We start from the raw sequence: 22554 nt of genomic DNA on the forward strand, positions 1-22554 counted from the left end.
AGCTTACTATGTTATAATTTTTCTCCACTCTGTTGCTTGATTTCAACATTTTCTTGTAGAAAAGCTTTTTTAAGTTTTTATATATTCAGAAATATATTCTCTTAGAGTATTTCTTTTATCTTCAATATTCTGAATGTATTTACCCACCAAGAGCCAGAATATGTATATTATTCTGTTTTGTTCTGTTCTGTTAAGTCTTTAACCCATCTGGAATTTGTTGCTATGTGTAGAATCTAAGGTAATTTTTTCCTGAACTTTAAAAGAATTGTTCCCAAAATACTTATTATGTAGTAATTCATTTATCTATTTTTTTTGTTAATCTCTAAGGCTACTATTTTTTTTGCTAACCTACTAAGGCAAGGCTTTCAGGGGTTTCTCCTGAATGCCCCAGGTGTTCAGCAAGGTCTTTCTTTCCTCTCTGGCAGGTCATAACTCAAATGTCTTCCAAGGCTGTGTGAGCTCTGGTACTTGGTAATTCTACAGCTCCCCAGGAGTCTTTTTCTGGGAGTTCTTTTCCTGACCTCTTGGAGTCTCTCGCTATACATGTGAAACTTAGTATTCAGTCAGACTTTAGTGAACCCCTATGCAAATTTCTGGAGTTCTTCACATATCTTTCTCCTCCTTGTGTACTGTCCCCAAAATTCAAACCACCTTAGTTTCTTGAAACTCAAATTTCTGTTTCCTTAGCTCAACAATACCATCATTCTATGTGGGGTTCTCCCTTCCCACCCATGGTGCAATACATGCATCCAGTCAGAAAGCTTGTTTGTTCACTTTCTTTCAGTTCAGGGATCAAAGGGCTGGGCTATCTCTTGTTCAAAGTCTGAAAATAGTTGTAAATGTTTTTCCCAGTTTGTCCAGCAGCTACAACTCACTACCTTCCTTTGTATTGAATCGACCTCAGCAGTAGCCTTAGAGATTAAATAGTAGCCTTAGAGATTAAAAAGGATTTGAGATAGAACTGTGTGAATATATTTATGATTCTTTAGAAAAAGTAGCAATATTGATTATATCATTCATTATGTCAAGAGGGGAGAATTAAATTGGGATTCAGGAGACCAGGATTCTAGTGCAGACCTACCACTAACTTGTTGAGACCTTAGGGTGATAATGTTGTTGACTGCCTTCCCAGTAATCACCTCCCTTTTTCTTCCCTTCCCCCAAACCACAATTTTGTCTAGCTTTTGGGGTGATCCCATGCTTCAGGAGCAGCTTGGGCAGGTGAGAGTGGGGGGCTGTGTGACTATTAGTTACTCTAAGCTCATTATGGTAATTCCACTCTCTTTGGTTAGTGATTGTTTTAGGAATAAACGTGTGACTCAGTTCTGGCCAATGAGGTGAGAATGGGGTGCCTGCAGAGAGAATTCTGGGAAAGCTTTCTCACCAAGGACAAAGGAAAAGATGCACTCTCCCTGGCTTCATCTTATTCTAGCTCTGAAGATGTGTTTGAGCCCAGTGTACGGATGCAACAGAGCAGTTTTCAGGCTTAAGGGCTCCCTCCTCTGCTCCTGAAGCTGAGGATTGTTTTTAAAAATATGGTGCCTTTGTTGCTACTCCTTTTCTAAGTTGCAAGTGTAATCTGGTTTGGGAGGGTCTTTACTTCCAGCTCTGCTTTCCTCTTTGAGACCACTGTCACCAGGAGATACAGCCCTTGCTTTCCAAAGGTCACACGCTCACTCTAGGAGTATTTTGTGAGCACATTCTAAGATCTCCAGGCCACCCGGACACTTTCATCATAGAGCCTTTTTCTCGTTTGTCTTGATAAAATCCAGGGTATAGCATAGTACTAGATACATAATAGTCATCACTAATAGTTTTGTTTAATGAAGGGTGAATCAAATATTACTTATTTAGGGGTGGGGAGAGGTTTTATTTGTGTTCTATTTGATTTTATTATTTCCAGCCAGTAGAACATGGGTGTGGTTCTATAATCTGTGCATTTTGAAAGTTTTTTTTCAATGAGGCAAAATTGATTCCTGTTTATCTCTGTGAAGAAAATTTTCTTTAGAAATTAAAGAATTGGGGGAAAACCACTTCAATTTATGTGTGTTACTACTTCTTATACAGCAAATTTAGCCTTTAGCTCTGGAGACTTGACAAAGAAGGGAAACATTACAAAATTGTACCTAATGCAAACTAGATGCTCAGTAAACATTTATTTATATAGTAGATATGCCTGAAATAGAACTATTCACTTTATGATTTAATTTTTTCTTTTTTCATTTTAGCATTTATGACATTAGCAGAGAACAGGACTATGTCAAGAATTCTGGGGGTATACTTGGTGAAAATGAATTAAGACCACCCTCCCAGCTACATTCCCTGGTAGAGGAGACCGAGACAAGGTTCATATCAGAGAAGAGTGGGTATTAAACTAAATGCTCTAAGCTATTACTAATGAATCCAAAGTTGCACAGTACAGTTTTTTAGATTTTAATTTAGATCATGTAAAATGAAAGGACTTTTTTAAAAATTATAACTTCCAGTAGCTACAGATTTCTTATAATTATTAGTCCAAAATTGATAGGTGATTAAGTTTGCAAATTGCATCAGAAAAGGTGTGTATGTTCAAGAGAAATTGTCACACTCCTCTATTTGTATTTCTTTGAAATTATGATTTATTTTACTTGATTTTAAATTGAGATATTTTAAATAGTAGAAGTAATACATGCTTATGTAAGAAAAATCTAAATTGTAGTGATATATATAAGGCAAAAGTATAAGTTCTCCTTTTTGTCCACTCCCCAATCACCATTGGTGTATATACTGTTAACGGTTGGATTGCCCATCTTTCTACATCTTTTTCTGTATACTTCCAAACACATAATTTTTTATGTTTTTTTTACCAAAATGACAGATAATACATATTATTCACTCAGTAGTATACAATAGATATCTTTGTACGTCAGTATATACAGATTTACTTTGTTTTTATTTAGTGATTGCAAGGTGTTTCCCTATTGATGGCAATTTAGGTTGTCTCCAGTGTTTTTGCTGTTACAGGTGTTGGTGCATGGAACACCCTTGGACATAATAACCCCTGCACTTATGCTAATATTTCTGAGGAATAGATTCCCAGAAATGGAATGGTTATTTGGTATGCCCATTTAAGTTTTTGTTACTTTCTGCCAAATTGTGTTCTAAAAAAGTTGTATATATCTTAAACTGGCAGTCCTTTGATATCTTAAAGGTAAGGGTAGTACATTTTAGGATTAGGTGATTAAAGAATGGGCTGTTCCTTCAACAACTGTCAAATGACCTACTTAGAGGAGATAAAGTATATAGGCATGGAGAGTATTAAAAGGTGTAGGTTGCCTTCTACTAATAAGGGCCTTTAATGGCACATATTGTTGGGTTCTTAGTGTTTCTGTCTTTGATAAGTGCTATTGCTTAATTCACAAACAGGAGTTGTGGTCATGTAAGTCTGGGGGAGATGTAGAAGTGGCTAGATTCTGTTAGATTACTGTGACACCTAAGTTGTTGACGTTTGTTCATCTCATTATTTGCTTTCAGACCAGATGCTTATAGAATGGAAAATAGATACCTGTGGTATAGCATCAGAAACTGGTTTATAATTTTTTTATCTCTCTTATTAGAAGTTATAAAGAGAGAAAAAAGTGTCCCGAAATCAGACACTCAGTATCCCTGTCATGGATTTTGAGATGGGGGAGATTGATGCAGGGCGCTTTGAGCAGAATCCAACTTGTTGTGTCAAGCTTGACCTAACTTTTTTTTTTTTTTTGGCGGTACGCAGGCCTCTCACTGTTGTGGCCTCTCCCATTGCGGAGCACAGGCTCCGGACGCGCAGGCTCAGCGGCCATGGCTCACGGGCCCAGCCGCTCCGCGGCTTGTGGGATCTACCCGGACCGGGGCACGTACCCGTGTCCCCTGCATCGGCAGGCGGACTCTCAACCACTGTGCCACCAGGGAAACCCAAGCTTGACCTAACTTTTAAGATCCAATCCACAAATGGCAGAGAAACGTGCTCAAAGCCAGGTGCTACAGGAAAGAATATTAACTCAGTTTTCAGAGCCATTTTGATTCAACTTCAATTTTTTCCATGTGCTCTTTGTTGATCACTTAAACCGTAAGGGATACTCTTTATGCTTTACAGACAGGTACTTTTCAAGTTACCTTCTTAGATGTTGCTTTAGATTTCTTTGTGGAATAGCCCCCTCTTCTTTCTCTTAATATTCTCATCATCTTGATTGTTTAATTAGAGCATGTGCATTGCTCAGCAAAAAATGAAACTATCCATTTATTTGATGCTCCTCGTTTTGTACACTTGTTTTAGGTGGTTAAATGAAAGCGCATTGTATGGGAAGAGGCCATGTCAAATGATTTATCAATAAAATTCTCATTATGTCCTTACTTATAGAGCAGGAAACTTGTGCTTTCTTGAGAGTATAATTGAGGTCATTTATTATGAAGTCATGAAAGATTCAGGGTTTACTGTGGTTTTCCATTAACTTCTCTTTTGATATGCTTTTCCTTCTGCCAACAGTAATATTATTACTTTTCTAACATATGGCTATTTGGAGAGTGCTGACATAAAAAGGAAGCATTTTTAACCATAAATAAATAGTTTTAGAAGTTACAGTATAAAAGTACAAAATAAGTCATTTCTTACTTGTTCCTCCTTGTTTATTTTAAATCATTACCATTAGTCCTAGCTTTATTGGGAGCAGTACTCCCCACATTGTATTAGATAGGGTCTTTTAAATTGCATTATTTCTCACAGTTTTCAGTTTATTATTGTGCGTTGACGCTCAAAATTGGGGATATATGTAGTATTCAGTACTTCTGAAACTTATAATCTATTAACATCTTGCAGAATTTAGGGAAGTTGATAATCATAGATTGGTCATTTCCAAAGCTATGACAACTTTTATTTCTTTCACTTGTAAGCAACATCTTTCACAAATATTGAGCCTCATAGTATAATATTATATTGCCTTTTAAAAAAATTAAATACTAGGTTTCCAAAATTATAATTTTTAAAGGAATCCTGACTTGCATTTGAGCTAGCTGTACAGATTATTTGTAAAAGGAGTTTGCAAGTGCATAGGCTTCCCAGTTTGTTTTGAGGAAGTAGCTAAAGAAAGCCATAATTTTTTAATTGTTATCACTGGTGTTTTGCTATTTGAATATCGTTAGAATATCCATATTTTTCACAGCACTGGTATACTGATATTGAAAGAGAGAAGGTGAAACTGAGGAAAAATAAAAGTAAGATACAATCGATATAGATCAGATGTGCCAACTTCAGAATATTCTTAAGTGTTTCATCCTCTTTTCTTTCTTTCCTTGCTATTTATAATCTTTTATTTTTGATACTATGAAGTATTATTATCAAAATCATTTTTAAATTACCTTGGGAATTGAAGCATTAGGACAGTTTAGTCCAAATGAATTTTACTGAAATGTTTGTTTTGATTTCTGTAATAGTCTAGGGTTTTTTAATCTGTTGTTCATAAATTAATTTTAATTAAAAAGCTTATGTTTTCTTTAACTTTTGAACTTTAGTGTAATTGGCAGAGTCCTGGTATAAGTAGGAAGCCATATTAATGTACTTATTTATACTGTAAGGCCCAAACTTCCAGTCTTACATAAATTATTCTCTCTATTATTTACAAATAATCAGTGTGTATCCTCCCCCCAACCTTGTTAAAGAGAATAGAGAGGCTGTAAATAGAAAGGAGTAAACAAATCAAATAGTTAAATGTTATGAGAACTCATTAGGCTCAGTTCTTGCTAAGTGAGGACTGGTAAAATCAAAAAACACAAGGGCTCAATCAAGAGAATTACTGGATTGAGTCAGTAGTTCTCAATTAGGAAGCATGCCTCTCATGGGAGGGGTATACCAGCATCTTTGGGATAACACATGGGTATGGTTTGAAAAAAGCACTTTCAAAAAAAGTAATGAAGTTTTATTTTTGTAAAATGATGATTTTATAATACAGCCCATGAGAAGTAAATTTTAATAGACATGTACAGGCTGGTGAGGAAGCCCCAAAGAAACATGATTTCTAATGTGTGTGCTGAGTGTGCAGTAGTAGGCTCCTTCCAAGGAACCTAACAGACTTCCTTGGGGATTTGGTGAGAAGACAGGAAGGGTAAGTTTATCAAAATGTGGCTTAGGGTTAAAAAAATGTAAGAATGAGAAGCATTGGTCTAAGCAGTTGCTGACCACCAGTTTGACACTACAGTTGCATCTGCTTTTACCCAGTATGGTTACAGCACCCAGCTTTAAACCAAAAGGGATTTATTCTTGCATTAAAAGTAATTCAGGGCTTCCCTGGTGGCGCAGTGGTTGAGAGTCGGCCTGCCGATGCAGGGGACACGGGTTCATGCCCCAGTCCGGGAAGATCCCACATGCCGCGGAGCGGCTGGGCCCGTGAGCCATGGCCGCTGAGCCTGTGCGTCCGGAGCCTGTGCTCCACAACGGGAGAGGCCACAACAGTGAGAGGCCCGCATACCGCAAAAAAAAAAAAAAAAAAAAAAAAAAAAAGTAATTCACCCTCAGTTATAATCCATTGAGGTTATTTTCACATGTGAGATCTTTTAAGATAGTCCAGATATGGTAGCCAAAACACATTGTAAATGTCTTAATTATGCAATAAGGAAATAGATGATTATTTCCTATTATCATAGATGATATATTTCCTGTATCAGTATTCAGTGGTATTTAGTGTGCCACTTTTCCCCATCCTTTGGTTATCTTAAACAGTTGCATTATTTTTGTTTGTGTTTTACAGTTTTTGAGACAGTGTCCTTGAGTTCAGACTCTCTCTTCCAGAGGGCAGTTTCAATTCTCCATACTTCTTACTTGGACTCTGCATCTGAGCATGGTTTTCAGTACAGTCAAGTGACTTTGGTGAAAAATGACATTTTCTTAAATGAGGTGAGGTGCTTGGTACACACTGTGTCTGTGTGTTTGTTTGATTTTAGTTTTAAAGAAATAGACGCATTATTTTTGATATATAAGCCTAGTTCTTTTTAGCTATCACATTTCAGCTGAAATAAAAGATCCTTGGAAATAGTCACTTGAAAGGTAATTATAATATATTCTAGGGAATAGAAAAATAATAAATTTCATTAGTCTTTTAACAGGAGGAATTCAGATGATGCATTTTTAAAAATTAATTTTCAAGGCAAAATAACATGTTTATAACATTTGATTATTCTCTCCTTATACAGTACAAAACTTTTTACCAAGAAAAAAAGCAAGTAACTATACTCACGAAGAACTTCAAGAAACTTACGGGTTGGGGGGGACCTTGAAGATGGCGGAAGAGTAAGACGCGGAGATCGCCTTCCTCCCCACGGATACACCAGAAATACATCCACACGTGGAACAACTCCTACAGAACTCCTACTGAAGGCTGGCAGAAGACCTCAGACCTCCCAAAAGGCAAGAAACTCCCCACATACCTGGGTCGGGCAAAAGAAAAAAAAGAAAAAACAGAGACAAAAGAAAAAGGACGGCACCTGCACCAGTGGGAGGGAGCTGTGAAGGAGGAAAAGTTTCCACACACTAGGAAGCCCCTCCGCGGGCGGAGACTGCGGGAGGCAGAGGGGGTAGTTTCGGGACCGCGGAGTAGTGCACAGCGACGGGTGCGGAGGGCAAAGCGGGGAGATTCCTGCACAGACGATCGGTGCCGACCAGCACTCACCAGCCCGAGAGGCTTGTCTGCTCACCCGCCGGGGCGGGCGGGGCTGCCAGCTGAGGCTCGGGTTTTGGTTTTGGACGGAGCTCAGGGAGAGGACTGGGGTTGGCGGCTTGAACATAGCCTGAAGGGGTTAGTGCACCACGACTAGCCCGGAGGGAGTTCGGGGAAAAGCCTGCACCTGCCGAAGAGGCAAGAGACTTTTTCTTCCCTCTTTGTTTCCTGGTGCGCGAGGAGAGGGGTTTAAGAGCGCTGCTTAAAGGATCTCCAGAGACGGGCGCGAGCCGCGGCTAAAAGCGCGAACCCCAGAGAAGGGCGCGAGCCGCGGCTAAAACCGCGGACCCCAGAGACGGGCAGGAGACGCTAAGGCTGCTGCTGCCGCCACCAAGGGGCCTGTGTGCGAGCACAGGTCACTCTCCACACCCCTCTTCCGCGGAGCCTGTGCAGCCCGCCACTGCCAGGTTCCCGGGATCCAGGGACAACTTCCCCGGGACAACGCACGGCGGGCCTCAGGCTGGTGCACGCCGGCCTCTGCCGCAACGTCACGCTGCCTCTGCCACCGCAGGCCGGCCCCGCACGCAGTGCCCCTCCTTCCCCCATCCCCCAACCCCCGGCCTGAGTGAGCCGGAGGCCCCGAATCAGCGGCTCCTTTAACCCCGTCCTGTCTGAGCGAAAAAACAGACGCCCTCCAGCGACCTACACGCAGAGGCAGGGCCAAATCCAAAGCTGAGCTCCTGTGAGCTGTAAGAACAAAGAAGAGAAAGGGAAATCTCTCCCAGCAGCCACAGAAGCAGCGGATTAAAGCTCCACAATCAACTTGATATACCCTGCATCTGTGGAATACCTGAATAGACAAGGAATGATCCCAAATTGAAGAGGTGGAATTTAGGAGCGAGATCTATGATTTTTTTTCCCTTTTCCTCTTTTTGTGAATGTGTACGTGTATGCTTCTGTGTGAGATCTTGTCTGTATACTCTTGCTTCCACCATTTGTCCTAGGGCTCTATCCGTCCATGACTTTTTTTTAAAAATTCTTTTTCTTAATAATTAAGTTTAATCGTAATAACTTTATTATACTTTACCTTCGTTCTTTCTTTCTTTCCTTCCTTCCTTCCCTCCTTTAGACAACGAATCACCCCAAATTGAGGAGGTGGTCTCAGGGAGCAGGATTTATGATTTTTCCCCCTTTACCTCTTTTTGTGAAGGTGTATGTGTATGCTTCTGTGTAAGATTTTCTCTGTATAGCTTTGCTTCCAACATTTGTCCTAAGGTTCTATCCGTCCTTTTTTTTTTTTTTCTAAATATTTTTTAATTCAATAACTATATTATACTTTATTTTATTTTTACTGTATCATCTTTCTTTCTGTCTTTTTTCCTTCTTTCCCTCCTTCCTTCCTTCCTCCCTCCCTCCCTCCCTCCCTCCTTTCTTTCCTTCTTTGCTTCTTTCTTCCTTCCTTCCTTTCCTCCTTTCCTTCTTTCTTTACTCATACTTCTACTAATTCTCCCTACTTTTTCTCCCTTTTATTCTGAGCTGTGTGGATGAAAGACTCTTGGTGCTCCAGCCAGGAGTCAGGACTCTGCCTCTGAGGTAGGAGAGCCAACTTCAGGACACTGGTCAACAAGAGACCTCCCAGCTCCACATAATATTAAACGGTGGAAATAGCCCAGAGACCTCCATCTTAACACCAGCACCCAGCTTCACTCAACGACCAGCAAGCCACAGTGCTGGACAACCTATGCCAAACAACTAGCAAAGCAGGAACACAACCCCACCCATTAGCAGAGAGGCTGCCTAAAATCATAATAAGGCCACAGACACCCCAAAACACACCACCAGACGTGAACCTGCCCACTAGAGAGACAAGATCCAGCCTCATCCAGCACAACACAGGCACTAGTCCCCTCCACCAGGAAGCCTACACAACCCACTGAAACAACCTTAGCCACTGGAGACAGACATCAAAAACAACGGGAACTACGAAAGGGCAGCCTGCAAAAAGGAGACCCCAAACACAGTAAGATAAGCAAAATGAGAAGACAGAAAAACACACAGCAGATGAAGGAGCAAGATAAAAACCCACCAGACCTAACAAATGAAGAGGAAATAGGCAATCTACCTGAAAAAGAATTCAGAATAATGATAGTAAAGATGATCCAAAATCTTGGAATTAGAATAGACAAAATGCAAGAAACATTTAACAAGGACCTAGAAGAACTAAAGATGAAACAAGCAACGATGAACAATGCAATAAATGAAATTAAAATCACTCTAGATAGGATCAATAGCAGAATAACTGAGGCAGAAGAACGGATAAGTGACCTGGAAGATAAAGTAGTGGAAATAACTACTGCAGAGCAGAATAAAGAAAAAAGAATGAAAAGAACTGAGGACAGTCTCAGAGACCTCTGGGACAACATGAAACGCACCAACATTCGAATTATAGGGGTTCCAGAAGAAGAAGAAAGAAAGAAAGGGACTGAGAAAATATTTGAAGAGATTATAGTTGAAAACTTCCCTAATATGGGAAAGGAAATAGTTAATCAAGTCCAGGAAGCACAGAGGGTCCCATACAGGATAAATACAAGGAGAAACACGCCAAGACACATATTAATCAAACTGTCAAAAATTAAATACAAAGAAAGCATATTAAAAGCAGCAAGGGAAAAACAACAAATAACACACAAGGGAATCCCCATAAGGTTAACAGCTGATCTCTCAGCAGAAACCCTACAAGCCAGAAGGGAGTGGCAGGACATACTGAAAGTGATGAAGGAGAATAGCCTGCAACCAAGACTACTCTACCCAGCAAGGATCTCATTCACATTTGATGGAGAAATTAAAACCTTTACAGACAAGCAAAAGCTGAGAGAGTTCAGCACCACCAAACCAGCTTTACAACAAATGCTAAAGGAACTTCTCTAGACACGAAACACAAGAGAAGGAAATGACCTATAGTAGCGAACCCAAAACAATATATAAAATGGAAATAGGAACATACATATCGATAATTACCTTAAATGTAAATGGACTAAATGCTCCCACCAAAAGACACAGATTGGCTGAATGGATACAAAAACAAGACCCTTATATATGCTGTCTACAAGAGACCCACTTCAGAACTAGAGACACATACAGACTGAAAGTAAGGGGATGGAAAAAGATATTCCATGCAAATGGAAACCAAAAGAAAGCTGGAGTAGCAATTCTCATATCAGACAAAATAGACTTTAAAATAAGGACTATTAAAAGGGACAAAGAAGGACACTACATAATGATCAAGGGATCGATCCAAGAAGAAGATATAACAATTGTAAATATTTATGCACCCAACATAGGAGCACCTCAATACATAAGGCAAATACTAACAACCATAAAAGGGGAGCTCAACAGTAACACATTCATAGTAGGGGACTTTAACACCCCACTTTCACCCATGGACAGATCATCCAAAATGAAAATAAATAAGGAAACACAAGCTTTAAATGATACATTAAACAAGATGGACTTAATTGATATTTATAGGACACTCCATCCAAAAACAACAGAATACACATTTTTCTCAAGTGCTCATGGAACATTCTCCAGGATAGATCATATCTTGGGTCACAAATCAAGCCTTGGTAAATTTAAGAAAACTGAAATTGTATCAAGTATCTTTTCCGACCACAACGCCATGAGACTAGATATCAATTACAGGAAAAGATCTTTAAAAAATACAAACACATGGAGGCTAAACAATACACTACTTAATAATGAAGTGATCACTGAAGAAATCAAAGAGGAAATAAAAAAATACCTAGAAACAAATGACAATGGAGACACAACGACCCAAAACCTATGGGATGCAGCAAAAGCAGTTCTAAGGGGGAAGTTTATAGCAATACAAGCCCACCTTAAGAAGCAGGAAACATCTCGAATAAACAACCTAACCTTGCACCTCAAGCAATTAGAGAAAGAAGAACAAAAAAACCCCAAAGCTAGCAGAAGGAAAGAAATCATAAAAATCAGATCAGAAATAAATGAAAAAGAAATGAAGGAAACGATAGCAAAGATCAATAAAACTAAAAGCTGGTTCTTTGAGAAGATAAACAAAATAGATAAACCACTAGCCAGACTCATCAAGAAAAAAAGGGAGAAGACTCAAATCAATAGAATTAGAAATGAAAAAGGAGAAGTAACAACTGACACTGCAGAAATAAAAAAAAAATCATGAGAGATTACTACAAGCAACTCTATGCCAATAAAATGGACAATCTGGAAGAAATGGACAAATTCTTAGAAATGCACAACCTGCCAAGACTGAATCAGGAAGAAATAGAAAATATGAACAGACCAATCACAAGCACTGAAATTGAAACTGTGGTTAAAAACCTTCCAACAAACAAAAGCCCAGGACCAGATGGCTTCACAGGTGAATTCTATCAAACGTTTAGAGAAGAGCTAACACCTATCCTTCTCAAACTCTTCCAAAATATAGCAGAGGGAGGAACACTCCCAAATTCCTTCTACGAGGCCACCATCACCTTGATACCAAAACCAGACAAGGATGTCACAAAGAAAGAAAACTACAGGCCAATATCACTGATGAACATAGATGCAAAAATCCTCAACAAAATACTAGCAAACAGAATCCAACAGCACATTAAAAGGATCATACACCATGATCAAGTGGGGTTTATTCCAGGAATGCAAGGATTCTTCAATATACGCAAATCTATCAATGTGATAAACTATATTAACAAATTGAAGGAGAAAAACCATATGATCATCTCAATAGATGCAGAGAAAGCTTCTGACAAAATTCAACACCCATTTATGATAAAAACCCTCCAGAAAGTAGGCATAGAGGGAACTTTCCTCAACATAATAAAGGCCATATATGACAAGCCCACAGCAAACATCATCCTCAATGGTGAAAAACTGAAAGCATTTCCACTAAGATCAGGAACAAGACGAGGTTGCCCACTCTCACCACTCTTATTCAACATAGTTTTGGAAGTTTTAGCCACAGCAATCAGAGAAGAAAAGGAAATAAAAGGAATCCAAATCGGAAAAGAAGAAGTAAAGCTGTCACTGTTTGCAGATGACATGATACTATACATAGAGAATCCTAAAGATGCTACCAGAAAACTACTAGAGCTAATCAATGAATTTGGTAAAGTAGCAGGATACAAAATTAATGCACAGAAATCTCTGGCATTCCTATATACTAATGATGAAAAATCTGAAAGTGAAATCAAGAAAACACTCCCATTTACCATTGCAACAAAAAGAATAAAATATCTAGGAATAAACCTACCTAAGGATACGAAAGACCTGTATGCAGAAAATTATAAGACACTGATGAAAGAAATTAAAGATGATACAAATAGATGGAGAGATATACCATGTTCTTGGATGGGAAGAATCAACATTGTGAAAATGACTCTACTACCCAAAGCAATCTACAGATTCAATGCAATCCCTATCAAACTACCACTGGCATTTTTCACAGAACTAGAACAAAAAATTTCGCAATTTGTATGGAAACACAAAAGACCCCGAATAGCCAAAGCAATCTTGAGAACGAAAAAAGGAGCTGGAGGAATCAGGCTCCCTGACTTCAGACTATATTACAAAGCAACAGTAATCAAGACAGTATGGTACTGGCACAAAAACAGAAAGATAGATCAGTGGAACAGGATAGAAAGCCCAGAGATAAACCCACGCACATATGGACACCTTATCTTTGATAAAGGAGGCAGGAATGTACAGTGGAGAAAGGACAGCCTCTTCAATAAATGGTGCTGGGAAAACTGGACAGGTACATGTAGAAGTATGAGATTAGATCACTCCCTAACACCATACACAAAAATAAGCTCAAAATGGATTAAAGACCTAAATGTAAGGCCAGAAACTATCAAACTCTTAGAAGAAAACATAGGAAGAACACTCTATGACATAAATCACAGCAAGATCCTTTCTGACCCACCTCCTAGAGTAATGGAAATAAAAACAAAAATAAACAAACGGGACCTAATGAAACTTAAAAGCTTTTGCACAGCAAAGGAAACCATAACCAAGACCAAAAGACAACCCTCAGAATGGGAGAAAACATTTGCAAATGAAGCAACTGACAAAGGATTAATCTCCAAAATTTACAAGCAGCTCATGCAGCTCAATAACAAAAAAACAAACAACCCCATCCAAAAATGGGCAGAAGACCTAAATAGACATTTCTCCAAAGAAGATATACAGAATGCCAACAAACACATGAAAGAATGCTCAACATCATTAATCATTAGAGAAATGCAAATCAAAACTACAATGAGATATCATCTCACACCAGTCAGAATGGCCATCATCAAAAAATCTAGAAACAATAAATGCTGGAGAGGGTGTGGAGAAAAGGGGACACTCTTGCACTGCTGGTGGGAATGTGAATTGGTTCAGCCACTGTGGAGAACAGTATGGAGGTTCCTTAAAAAACTACAAATAGAATTACCATATGACCCAGCAATCCCACTACTGGGCATATACCCTGAGAAAACCAAAATTCAAAAAGAGTCATGTACCAAAATGTTCATTGCAGCTCTATTTACAATAGCCCGGAGATGGAAACAACCTAAGCGCCCATCATCGGATGAATGGATAAAGAAGATGTGGCACATATACACAATGGAATATTACTCAGCCTTAAAAAGAAATGAAATTGAGCTATTTGTAATGAGATGGATAGACCTAGAGTCTGTCATACAGAGTGAAGTAAGTCAGAAAGAAAAAGACAAATACCGTATGCTAACACATATATATGGAATTTAAGGGAAAAAAATGTCATGAAGAACCTAGGGGTAAGATAGGAATAAAGACGCAGACCTACTGGAGAACGGACTTGAGGGTATGGGGAGGGGGAAGGGTGAGTTTTGACAGGGCGAGAGAGAGTCATGGACATATACACACTAACAAACGTAGTAAGTTAGATAGCTGGGGGGAAGCAGCCGCAAGGCACAGGGATATTAGCTCGGGGCTTTGTGACAGCCTGGAAGGGTGGGATGGGGAGAGTGGGAGGGAGGGAGACGCAAGAGGGAAGACATATGGGAACATATGTATATGTATAGCTGATTCACTTTGTTATAAAGCAGAAACTAACACACCATTGTAAAGCAATTATACCCCAATAAAGATGTTTAAAACAAAAAAAAAACAAACTTACGGGTTTCTTCTGTTTGAAACTGAAAATCAGGTAAGGGAATTTGATCGTAGAAAAGTAATTTTGTGATGTTAATGTACAAAATTAATTATATCATTAAAGTTAAATATTGGTATTTTAGGTCTATAAAGTTTGTAAGATTACCAGTTCATCAGTCTTTTTTGTTAGTTTGGTGGCATTGTAAATGACAGTGAAAGCTTGTCATGAAAGAGATTGGATTTCTACAACTTTCCATAGGTTTTCTTTAGTTTTATCTTGAATACATTTGTAAGCTCGTGGTGAGATTTTGATTAATACAGATTTCTTAAGTATTAATAATGACTTTCAATGGAGTGAATGGATATTTTCTATTCTCGATCATTGTTTAGATAGATATTTTCTATTTCTTGTGGAGGTTTTTCAAGTTTAAATTACATGATTTTGGGGACAAGATGAACACGTTCAGCATTCTAGTTACTTGGAATTGTTTCATGCCTTATTTTGAAAATTGAACATCCATATTGTTGGTTGTACCTAAATTGTGGAGAAGGAAACTACTGTGTGCAGGTATGTCTCCAGAGATGTGTGTGGCTTCTAGATACAGTTCAGCAATGCTAGAGATCTATAATCCAACTTAAAGTAATTCAAAGGTAGTATTTCGGTTGAGGTCATGGTTTTTAAAGAACAGGGATAGATTTGCTAAAGAATAATTAACATTACCATATAACTTATGGATTATATAGTAATACTAGAGAGTTTATTTAACTTCCAAATAAGATATGTTATGGATTCATACTAAAAAAAAAAAAAAAAGCATTTGCGGGTAAGACATTTTCAAACTTAGTGATTCCCAAGCTGTAATTGAAAAAGAAATCTTCAAGAGAGGACTTATCTGTGAGCTTGTTTAATTTGGTTTTGCTGGTGACATTTTTGTTAACAGAAATAATAAAATTTCACGAAAAAGTTTGTACTGTTAATATTAACTAAAACACAATTGCCTTACATAAGCTTGCTTTGTGCCATGAATGCATACAATGTACAGATTCTGTATTGAAAGTTTGTATATAGATTATAGAGTTATTTCATTGACCCTCCCAAGAACGATATGATAAGCAAAGTACGATCTTTTGTTTAAGGCAAAGTTGGTATGTCAGCGTGGACTCTGTGTTGGCAGCAGTGCTATCACCACTCTGGGTGACCCAGGGAAAGGTACGTCTGTAAGGAAAAGGAATCTCTTTTACAAGGTGAAGTGGGGTTTAGTTAGTTACATAAGATACCTATGTTAAATGCTAGTCTCATTGATGATAAATAGTAATCTTTGGAAGCAGACCTTTCAACATATAAATGAGCTTTGAGTCTAAGACTTAAGGTTTTCTAATAGGAGTTATCTTTTTTAAAAGGATGGTTGGACTAGAAAAGGTACTGAAGGTATCTTTCAGTGCCAAGAGTTTAGTGCAGTCATCTGGGGCTAGTGAGGATTTCTTCTGAATTATCATAATGGCAGTAGGAACACATAATAGATGGAACTGACACACCTTGGCAACTGTGGAATGTGAGGAGTAACAGAAAGAATCAAATGTAAGGTAACTTACACTGCACTGATATTGTCAGTAGAAGAGAGACACGGAGGAGAGGAAATTGTAGGGAAGCTGTTGAGTTAAAAGAGAAAGGTAATCTTATTGTCAAGAATGTGGATTAGCACTATTTTCTTTAAGCTTCACTTTCCTCATCTGTAAAATAGATAAAACTATCATCTAGATTTGCTCTGAGGATTACATGAGACTGTGTCAAGTGCTTAGCTTGGAGCTTACACCTAAATGAACACTACCACTTCAGTGAGCTAAATGTGAGAAATATTGAAGTGGTCATAAGTGTTTCTGAAAGCTGTCCTGCTGGTGGTAAAAATAGTTGGAAAAGGGATTAGAACTGGAGGTTGGGGTTCAAGGTGGCAGCGGGTGGGTGTTAATTGAAGCCAAAAACATTGTTACATGGGGCAGCAAAGATGGCAAGAGCAGAACTTTCAGGTGGTTATGGGAGCAAGGGATGGGGCCATGGGGCAAGGCTAGGAAGAGGGAGTTGAGAGCAGCCCAGGGGATGAAGAATCAGGAGGTGGAGTTTCACAGAGAACAGAAGGCTGTAAGGAGGGGTGTTAGCAGTGTCAGATGCTACAGAAGTTGGAGATCAGCACTGAGAAGGATTACTGGGCTTCATGGTTTAAAGTATACAATTTTTTTTTTAGCATATTCACTAAAATGAATATGCAGCCATCAGCACAATCAATTTTAGACCATTTTCATCAGTCACTCCCCACTCCCACCAGCCTAAGCAACCAGTACTCTACTTTTTGCCCCTATGGATTGGCCTATTCCAGACATTCCATGTAGATGGAATCGTGTATGACCTTTTGTGACTAACTTTTTTACTTAGCTTAGTGTTTTTGAGATTCATCCATGTTGTAGCATATACTTCATTCCTTTTTTGACTGAATAATATTCCACTGTACCACATTTTCTTTATCCATTCAGCACTTGATGGACATTTGGTTGTTTCTACTTTTTGGCTATTATAAAAAATGCTACTATGTACATTCTTGTACAGGTCTTTATGTGGACATGTTTTTTCATTTCTGTTGGGTTTATACCTAGGAGTGGAATTGCTGGCTCATATGGTAACTCTGTGTAAAACAAATGTTTTTTTAAACTTATATTCAGCTCTTCTAAAGGACATGAAAGGGGATAAGTTCATAACCCCAATAACAGTTTACCTAAAACCTTTTTTTCTTCTCCCCTACTCTTTTTAACCCCCCCTTCTTTTCATTATGAAAAATGCTAACATAGAAAAAGTAGAGAGCATAGTATAATATAACTATCACCTACGTTTAACAGATAATGTTTTGCATTATTCTCTTCATTTGTTTAAAAAAATTTTTTTTCCTGAAAATTGTGAAAGTGAATTACAGGCAAACACCTCAGCTTACATCTCTAAAAATTAAGGCCATTTTTGTGCTTTACTGCAATCACATGAGTTTATTGTTGATGTTTGAGAGGCTGGCTTCAGTAGGGTGGTGGAGTAGATAGAGGCTGGATTGCTCCTATAAATACACAATCTTCTTCATCACATGTACTGGGGGTAATAATAAAATAACACCACTGCCTGTGTGTGTTCTATAGTTTTGGGCTCAAATAGAAATGGATAGTTCTGTGTATGAAAGTAATCCTTTATATTACTGTAGTGTATTATAGTTTTAAAAGTTTATGGATCTTTTTAAATCTTCCTGAGAACCCTGTGATTTATGTATCTATACTCATGCCCACCCTGCCCGCTTAAGTGACATACTCCTCAGTCACATGGTTATTATTAGCAGTAAGTGAAAAACCTGGAACTGGAACCCAATCTTCTGGCCACAAGTTTATTGCTCCGTCTGCTATATCCATGTCCTCACCATTGTCTTTTATATTTCAAAAGAGATACTTCAGGAATATCTCTGAAATGTGTCCTTTCCTCCTCATTCTCACTGCTGCTGCTGTGTGGGGATCCTCTTCTCCTGTCGTAACTTAAAGGAGTCTCTCCCCTCTTGAGACTCACTTCTCTATTAAGCTGCAGTGGGCTGTGATGTGGCTACAGTGGTGAACAAAACAGATATAACCCCCGCCTCCCTGGAATTCACAGCCCAGCAGAATAAGCTGCTTGAAGGCAGGACCTCGTTGTATTTCCCTTTGTGGCACTGCTGCCTGGCACACAGCTGCAGTGTAGTAGACCTCAGCACACATTCTTAAATATGAGTACTTACTGAGATCTTTTGCAAAAAATAACTTGAGAATCAGATTACTATAGGCCTTTTCACTGAATGATTGCATGGAGAAAAAACAGACTCACGAAGACTTTTCCAAAAATGTGATACTCTTATCCCTTTTCACTTACCATACCCAAATAGAAAATTGGTTGTCGAACAGATGTATTGTATCTTAGCTCTAACGTTTCCATACCTTTAGAATATCTCAGTTTGTAAAAGGTAAGCAGTTTCAAAATAGTTTTTTAATGTTAGCATTTATTTGTCTTTTGTGTTGTCTTGTTCAGTTAAAGGTAACCCATGTGTAAATAATCTTTTTAAAGTGTAAATTAATCTATTTTTATACTTTTATAGGTGTATACATTTCCAAATACTCAGACTATCTTCATGCAAGACCTTGGTATCATGGGAAGTCTGGTTATGTTGTAATTTTTAATCTAATTAAGGTAAAGACTAAATGTGCTTCTATGTAATTTTTCTTTTAAAAATGAAAGATTATCAGTCTGTGATAATGTTCTTTGCAGATCATTTGCTACACATAGTCCTTGCCAAAGACAGCTATCTAAAGTCAGAAAAAATAACTGCTTTTTGCTTTCCTTTACGGACAAAGCTTTTTTTAAAATTCATTTTATAGATGATCTATGAATATGTTTTTTTTAAAAAAAGCTTCAAAATAATACAACAGGTATTCAGTGAAAAGCTTTCCTCTCACCCTGTCCCACAATGCCACTTTTTAAATAGTAAATAACAGAAAACAAGTAGCTGCTTATAAAGCAGTGTGATTTCAGTTATAAGAGATGAATTTAGAAAGCAACATTCATTGATTTAAATTGTCAAAATGAGAAACCTTTATATATTTTTTTAACCCCTAAAACATTGAGACCTTGTTCACAGTTTCATGGGGCACCTGCAACTGATGATCTCAGAAATTTTTAAATGCCCTTAAATAGTCCAGTATAAATGAATCACGCAATTAGAATTTTCACTCAAATAGTAGGAAAACTCTAATTTTAGAGATTGGGGGGCTTTTTGAGGACATATTCTGTGGTCTTGTTTTGGTTTTGCTTTTGTTTTAGCTTTCCTACTATCTTAAGTTCTTTGGTTATAAAACTAACACTACTGATTTTTTTAAGAGTGTGAACTCTTCACATTCCAAAACTTGTCCCCAAGAACTGGAGGGAAAGTAGCATTGCATTGGCTCATAGTCACTGCTTCCCTCCCTTACTCTTCCCTCTCCTGCTCTGTGATAAGTGCTGTAGTTCTGCCGCAGACAACGTGCCTGGCAGCTCAGGTAACAGACATTTTTTGCTTATGTCAGATTGTGCCTCGCCATTGGTTTCGTGCCCCCATATCCCACCCTGTCTGGTGGATACTGCTGTTTAGTTTTTGCCTATGTGCTCTCAGTCTTCCTTACTTTACTGCTTAGAAGCCAGCCCTGCCCAACATCATAAGCTGTTTGATGGGGAGAGAATACAGGTTTTGATTGCTCACTGAAGTACATTTATATTATTTGTCTTCTTAGTATTGCCTTTGGTGGTCCTGTTGATGAAGAGGCGGGACCTTGACAGCAAACGTGTATATGTTCTTTATTAGGCTACTTTTAAATAAATCCTAGAGTAAGATTATTGCTATTTGAAAACATTTGATTAGTCTTAATATTTTCATTCTAGGGAAGAGTCAAGTTTGTGTCTGAGAATTATACAACTAACTATACCAGCCCATCTTCTGGCTATGATTGCCACGTGGCTGTAAATACTAACAAGTTTTCTCACAAGACAAGTCATTTTCGCACCTTTGAACTGAATCAGGTATAGTCACCTGGGGATAAATCATTTCTAAATCTAATTAGTTAAATTTTGGGGTTGGGTGGGGTTGAAATAAACTAGCTGCACGTGGAATTCTGTAGTATTACCCTGATAATACTTATTTTGCTTCTTTCAGTATTACCTCTATGAACTTTCAGGCAGCACTGTTATTGAGCGACCCAGACAGATCTGTCCTTATGTAATTGTAGCTTTTCAGTACAGGGAACCTAAAAAGATGGCAGCACCAGCTCATAATCATAAAAGCAAGTAAGTAATTATGTACATACTTTGTTTTACTGGATTTCTTTCCTTTGCTCTTATAAAATATGCTTCTTTTTTTTCCCCCTAGACTTGAACTCAAAGAAGATGGTAAGAAATTATTTAATTGGTTCTTTTAGCTGTTTCTTTAAGTAAATGTTTTGTTCATAAATTAAATAATCAGTTTCTTTCTTACCCTCATTTCTTACAGTTCTCATCTATCCATGGAAAGGGAAATTAATTATTCAAGGCTGTCTGATGTGTGATATAACTCTTTGGTCCTCTTACGGTATATTGGTTCCAAAACAACTGTAAGTATTGAATAAGTGCCTTTACTGATGCTTGTATAATTTTTTGATTCTCATTTTGAGGTCTTGCTTGTTGGCACTGGTGTGAAATACAGCAACTGTACTTGGTTTTAGATTACTCTTGGGGAGATGTATAGAGCACAGGGCCATGACACAGGAGACCTAAATTCAGATATAAATCTGACCGTTGCCTTGAAATAAGTTAGTTTTATAATCTTTGACAAATCACTTTTTATATTTTAGTATCTTAATCCATTTATGGGAAAATGATCTCTCAGGCTAAATTAATTTACTTGATGCTAGAAGTTTGACTTTCCCCAAGAAACAACTTGGACTTGCCTAGATAACAGATGCAACAGATTCTAGCCGCTGAATTCTATTAGAATCTTTATAAGGTTTGCAGTATCTAGTTTTTAAATTTTCACTCGATTTTCCTAGAGTAGAGTAGCCTTTACATGTATTTACATTATGATGAATTACAGTATTTGCTTCTGCAGAGAGAACTGTGAAGGGCATCTTGTGATATCTTTTTGTTTAATCTATTCTTAGTTTGCACCCAAAACTGTTGAAAGTTAGACATGCTTTAATTGAAAAATAAAATGAAAACTGGTGTGCTATTAGAAATCATTTACTTTCTACTGGCCTTTTTTAAGAAGAGAGAGGGAATTTATAGCCCATAGAATAAATTAAGGATTCTGTGAATAAATAAATGGGAGAGAAGGGAAAGTTCTTTCTCACTATAGAGTGCAACTAATAGGTATAGAAAGAGTGATGGAATTTGGAAATCACATTTTGGCAACATCATAATAATCAATGGAGGCTTGATGTAGGAGGTGAAAGTTTGATGGTATTTACATATCTCGCAAAGGAAAAAATAAAGACTTTACAATGGAAGAAGCTACAGATACCATCTTAACTAAGTGGTTAAGTTAATGTCACCAGGAGAGGAATAAACATCATGTGCTTCCTGATATGATGCACAGAGAATAACAGGATATCAGTCTGTGGCGCTCCTGCCAATCTAATCAGGAAGAAATCTTAGACATGCCCAGATGGAGGGACATTCTGCAAAATAAATGGTCTATATTATTCAAAAATATCACGGTCACTGAAGGTAGAGACTAAGAGATTGTTGCAGACTGAAGGAGACTAAAGAGACATAACGTAAATGCAATGTGGCATCCTGGATTGGATCCCGAACCAGAAAAAAGTACCTTCTTTTGTTACAAGGGACCTTAGTGAGACAGTTGGCAACATTTGAATGAGGTCTGTAGGTTAAAAAATTGTCCTGTATCATTGTTAATTTCTTGATTTTTGCTAATTGTTTTGTGGCTATATAAGGAAATATTTTTCTTAAGGGTACATATTAAGAAGTATTTGGGGGGAAAGGAGGCATCTGTAAGTCTGCAAGTATTTAAAAATGAGTTTTAAAGAAGGAAAAGGTAGTCAGGGGAAATGATGCAAGTCTGGCTGCGGTTCATCCTGTGGCACTGCATGGTCGGCAGTTCCATATTATCAAAAGTTCTTACGTAGTGTAATTCCTAGAAGATTCTCA

General features: G+C 38.0%; 1 protein-coding gene across 1 annotated transcript in view; it reads left to right on the plus strand.

The window, feature by feature from the left end:
* Positions 1-1332: 1332 nt before the first annotated feature.
* Positions 1333-22554, plus strand: part of LOC136118553 (protein TASOR 2-like) — a 65441-nt gene continuing 44219 nt past the window's right edge. Inside the window, 11 exon segments of the mRNA XM_065871786.1 lie at positions 1333-1337; positions 2229-2362; positions 6759-6904; positions 7201-7216; positions 7219-7257; positions 14855-14892; positions 15975-16047; positions 18983-19074; positions 20570-20700; positions 20783-20802; positions 20903-21002. Of these exon segments, the coding sequence (XP_065727858.1) occupies positions 1333-1337; positions 2229-2362; positions 6759-6904; positions 7201-7216; positions 7219-7257; positions 14855-14892; positions 15975-16047; positions 18983-19074; positions 20570-20700; positions 20783-20802; positions 20903-21002 (794 nt within the window).

Source organism: Phocoena phocoena, chromosome 2, assembly GCF_963924675.1.
Source record: "Phocoena phocoena chromosome 2, mPhoPho1.1, whole genome shotgun sequence".
NCBI classification, from domain to species: Eukaryota; Metazoa; Chordata; class Mammalia; order Artiodactyla; family Phocoenidae; genus Phocoena; species Phocoena phocoena.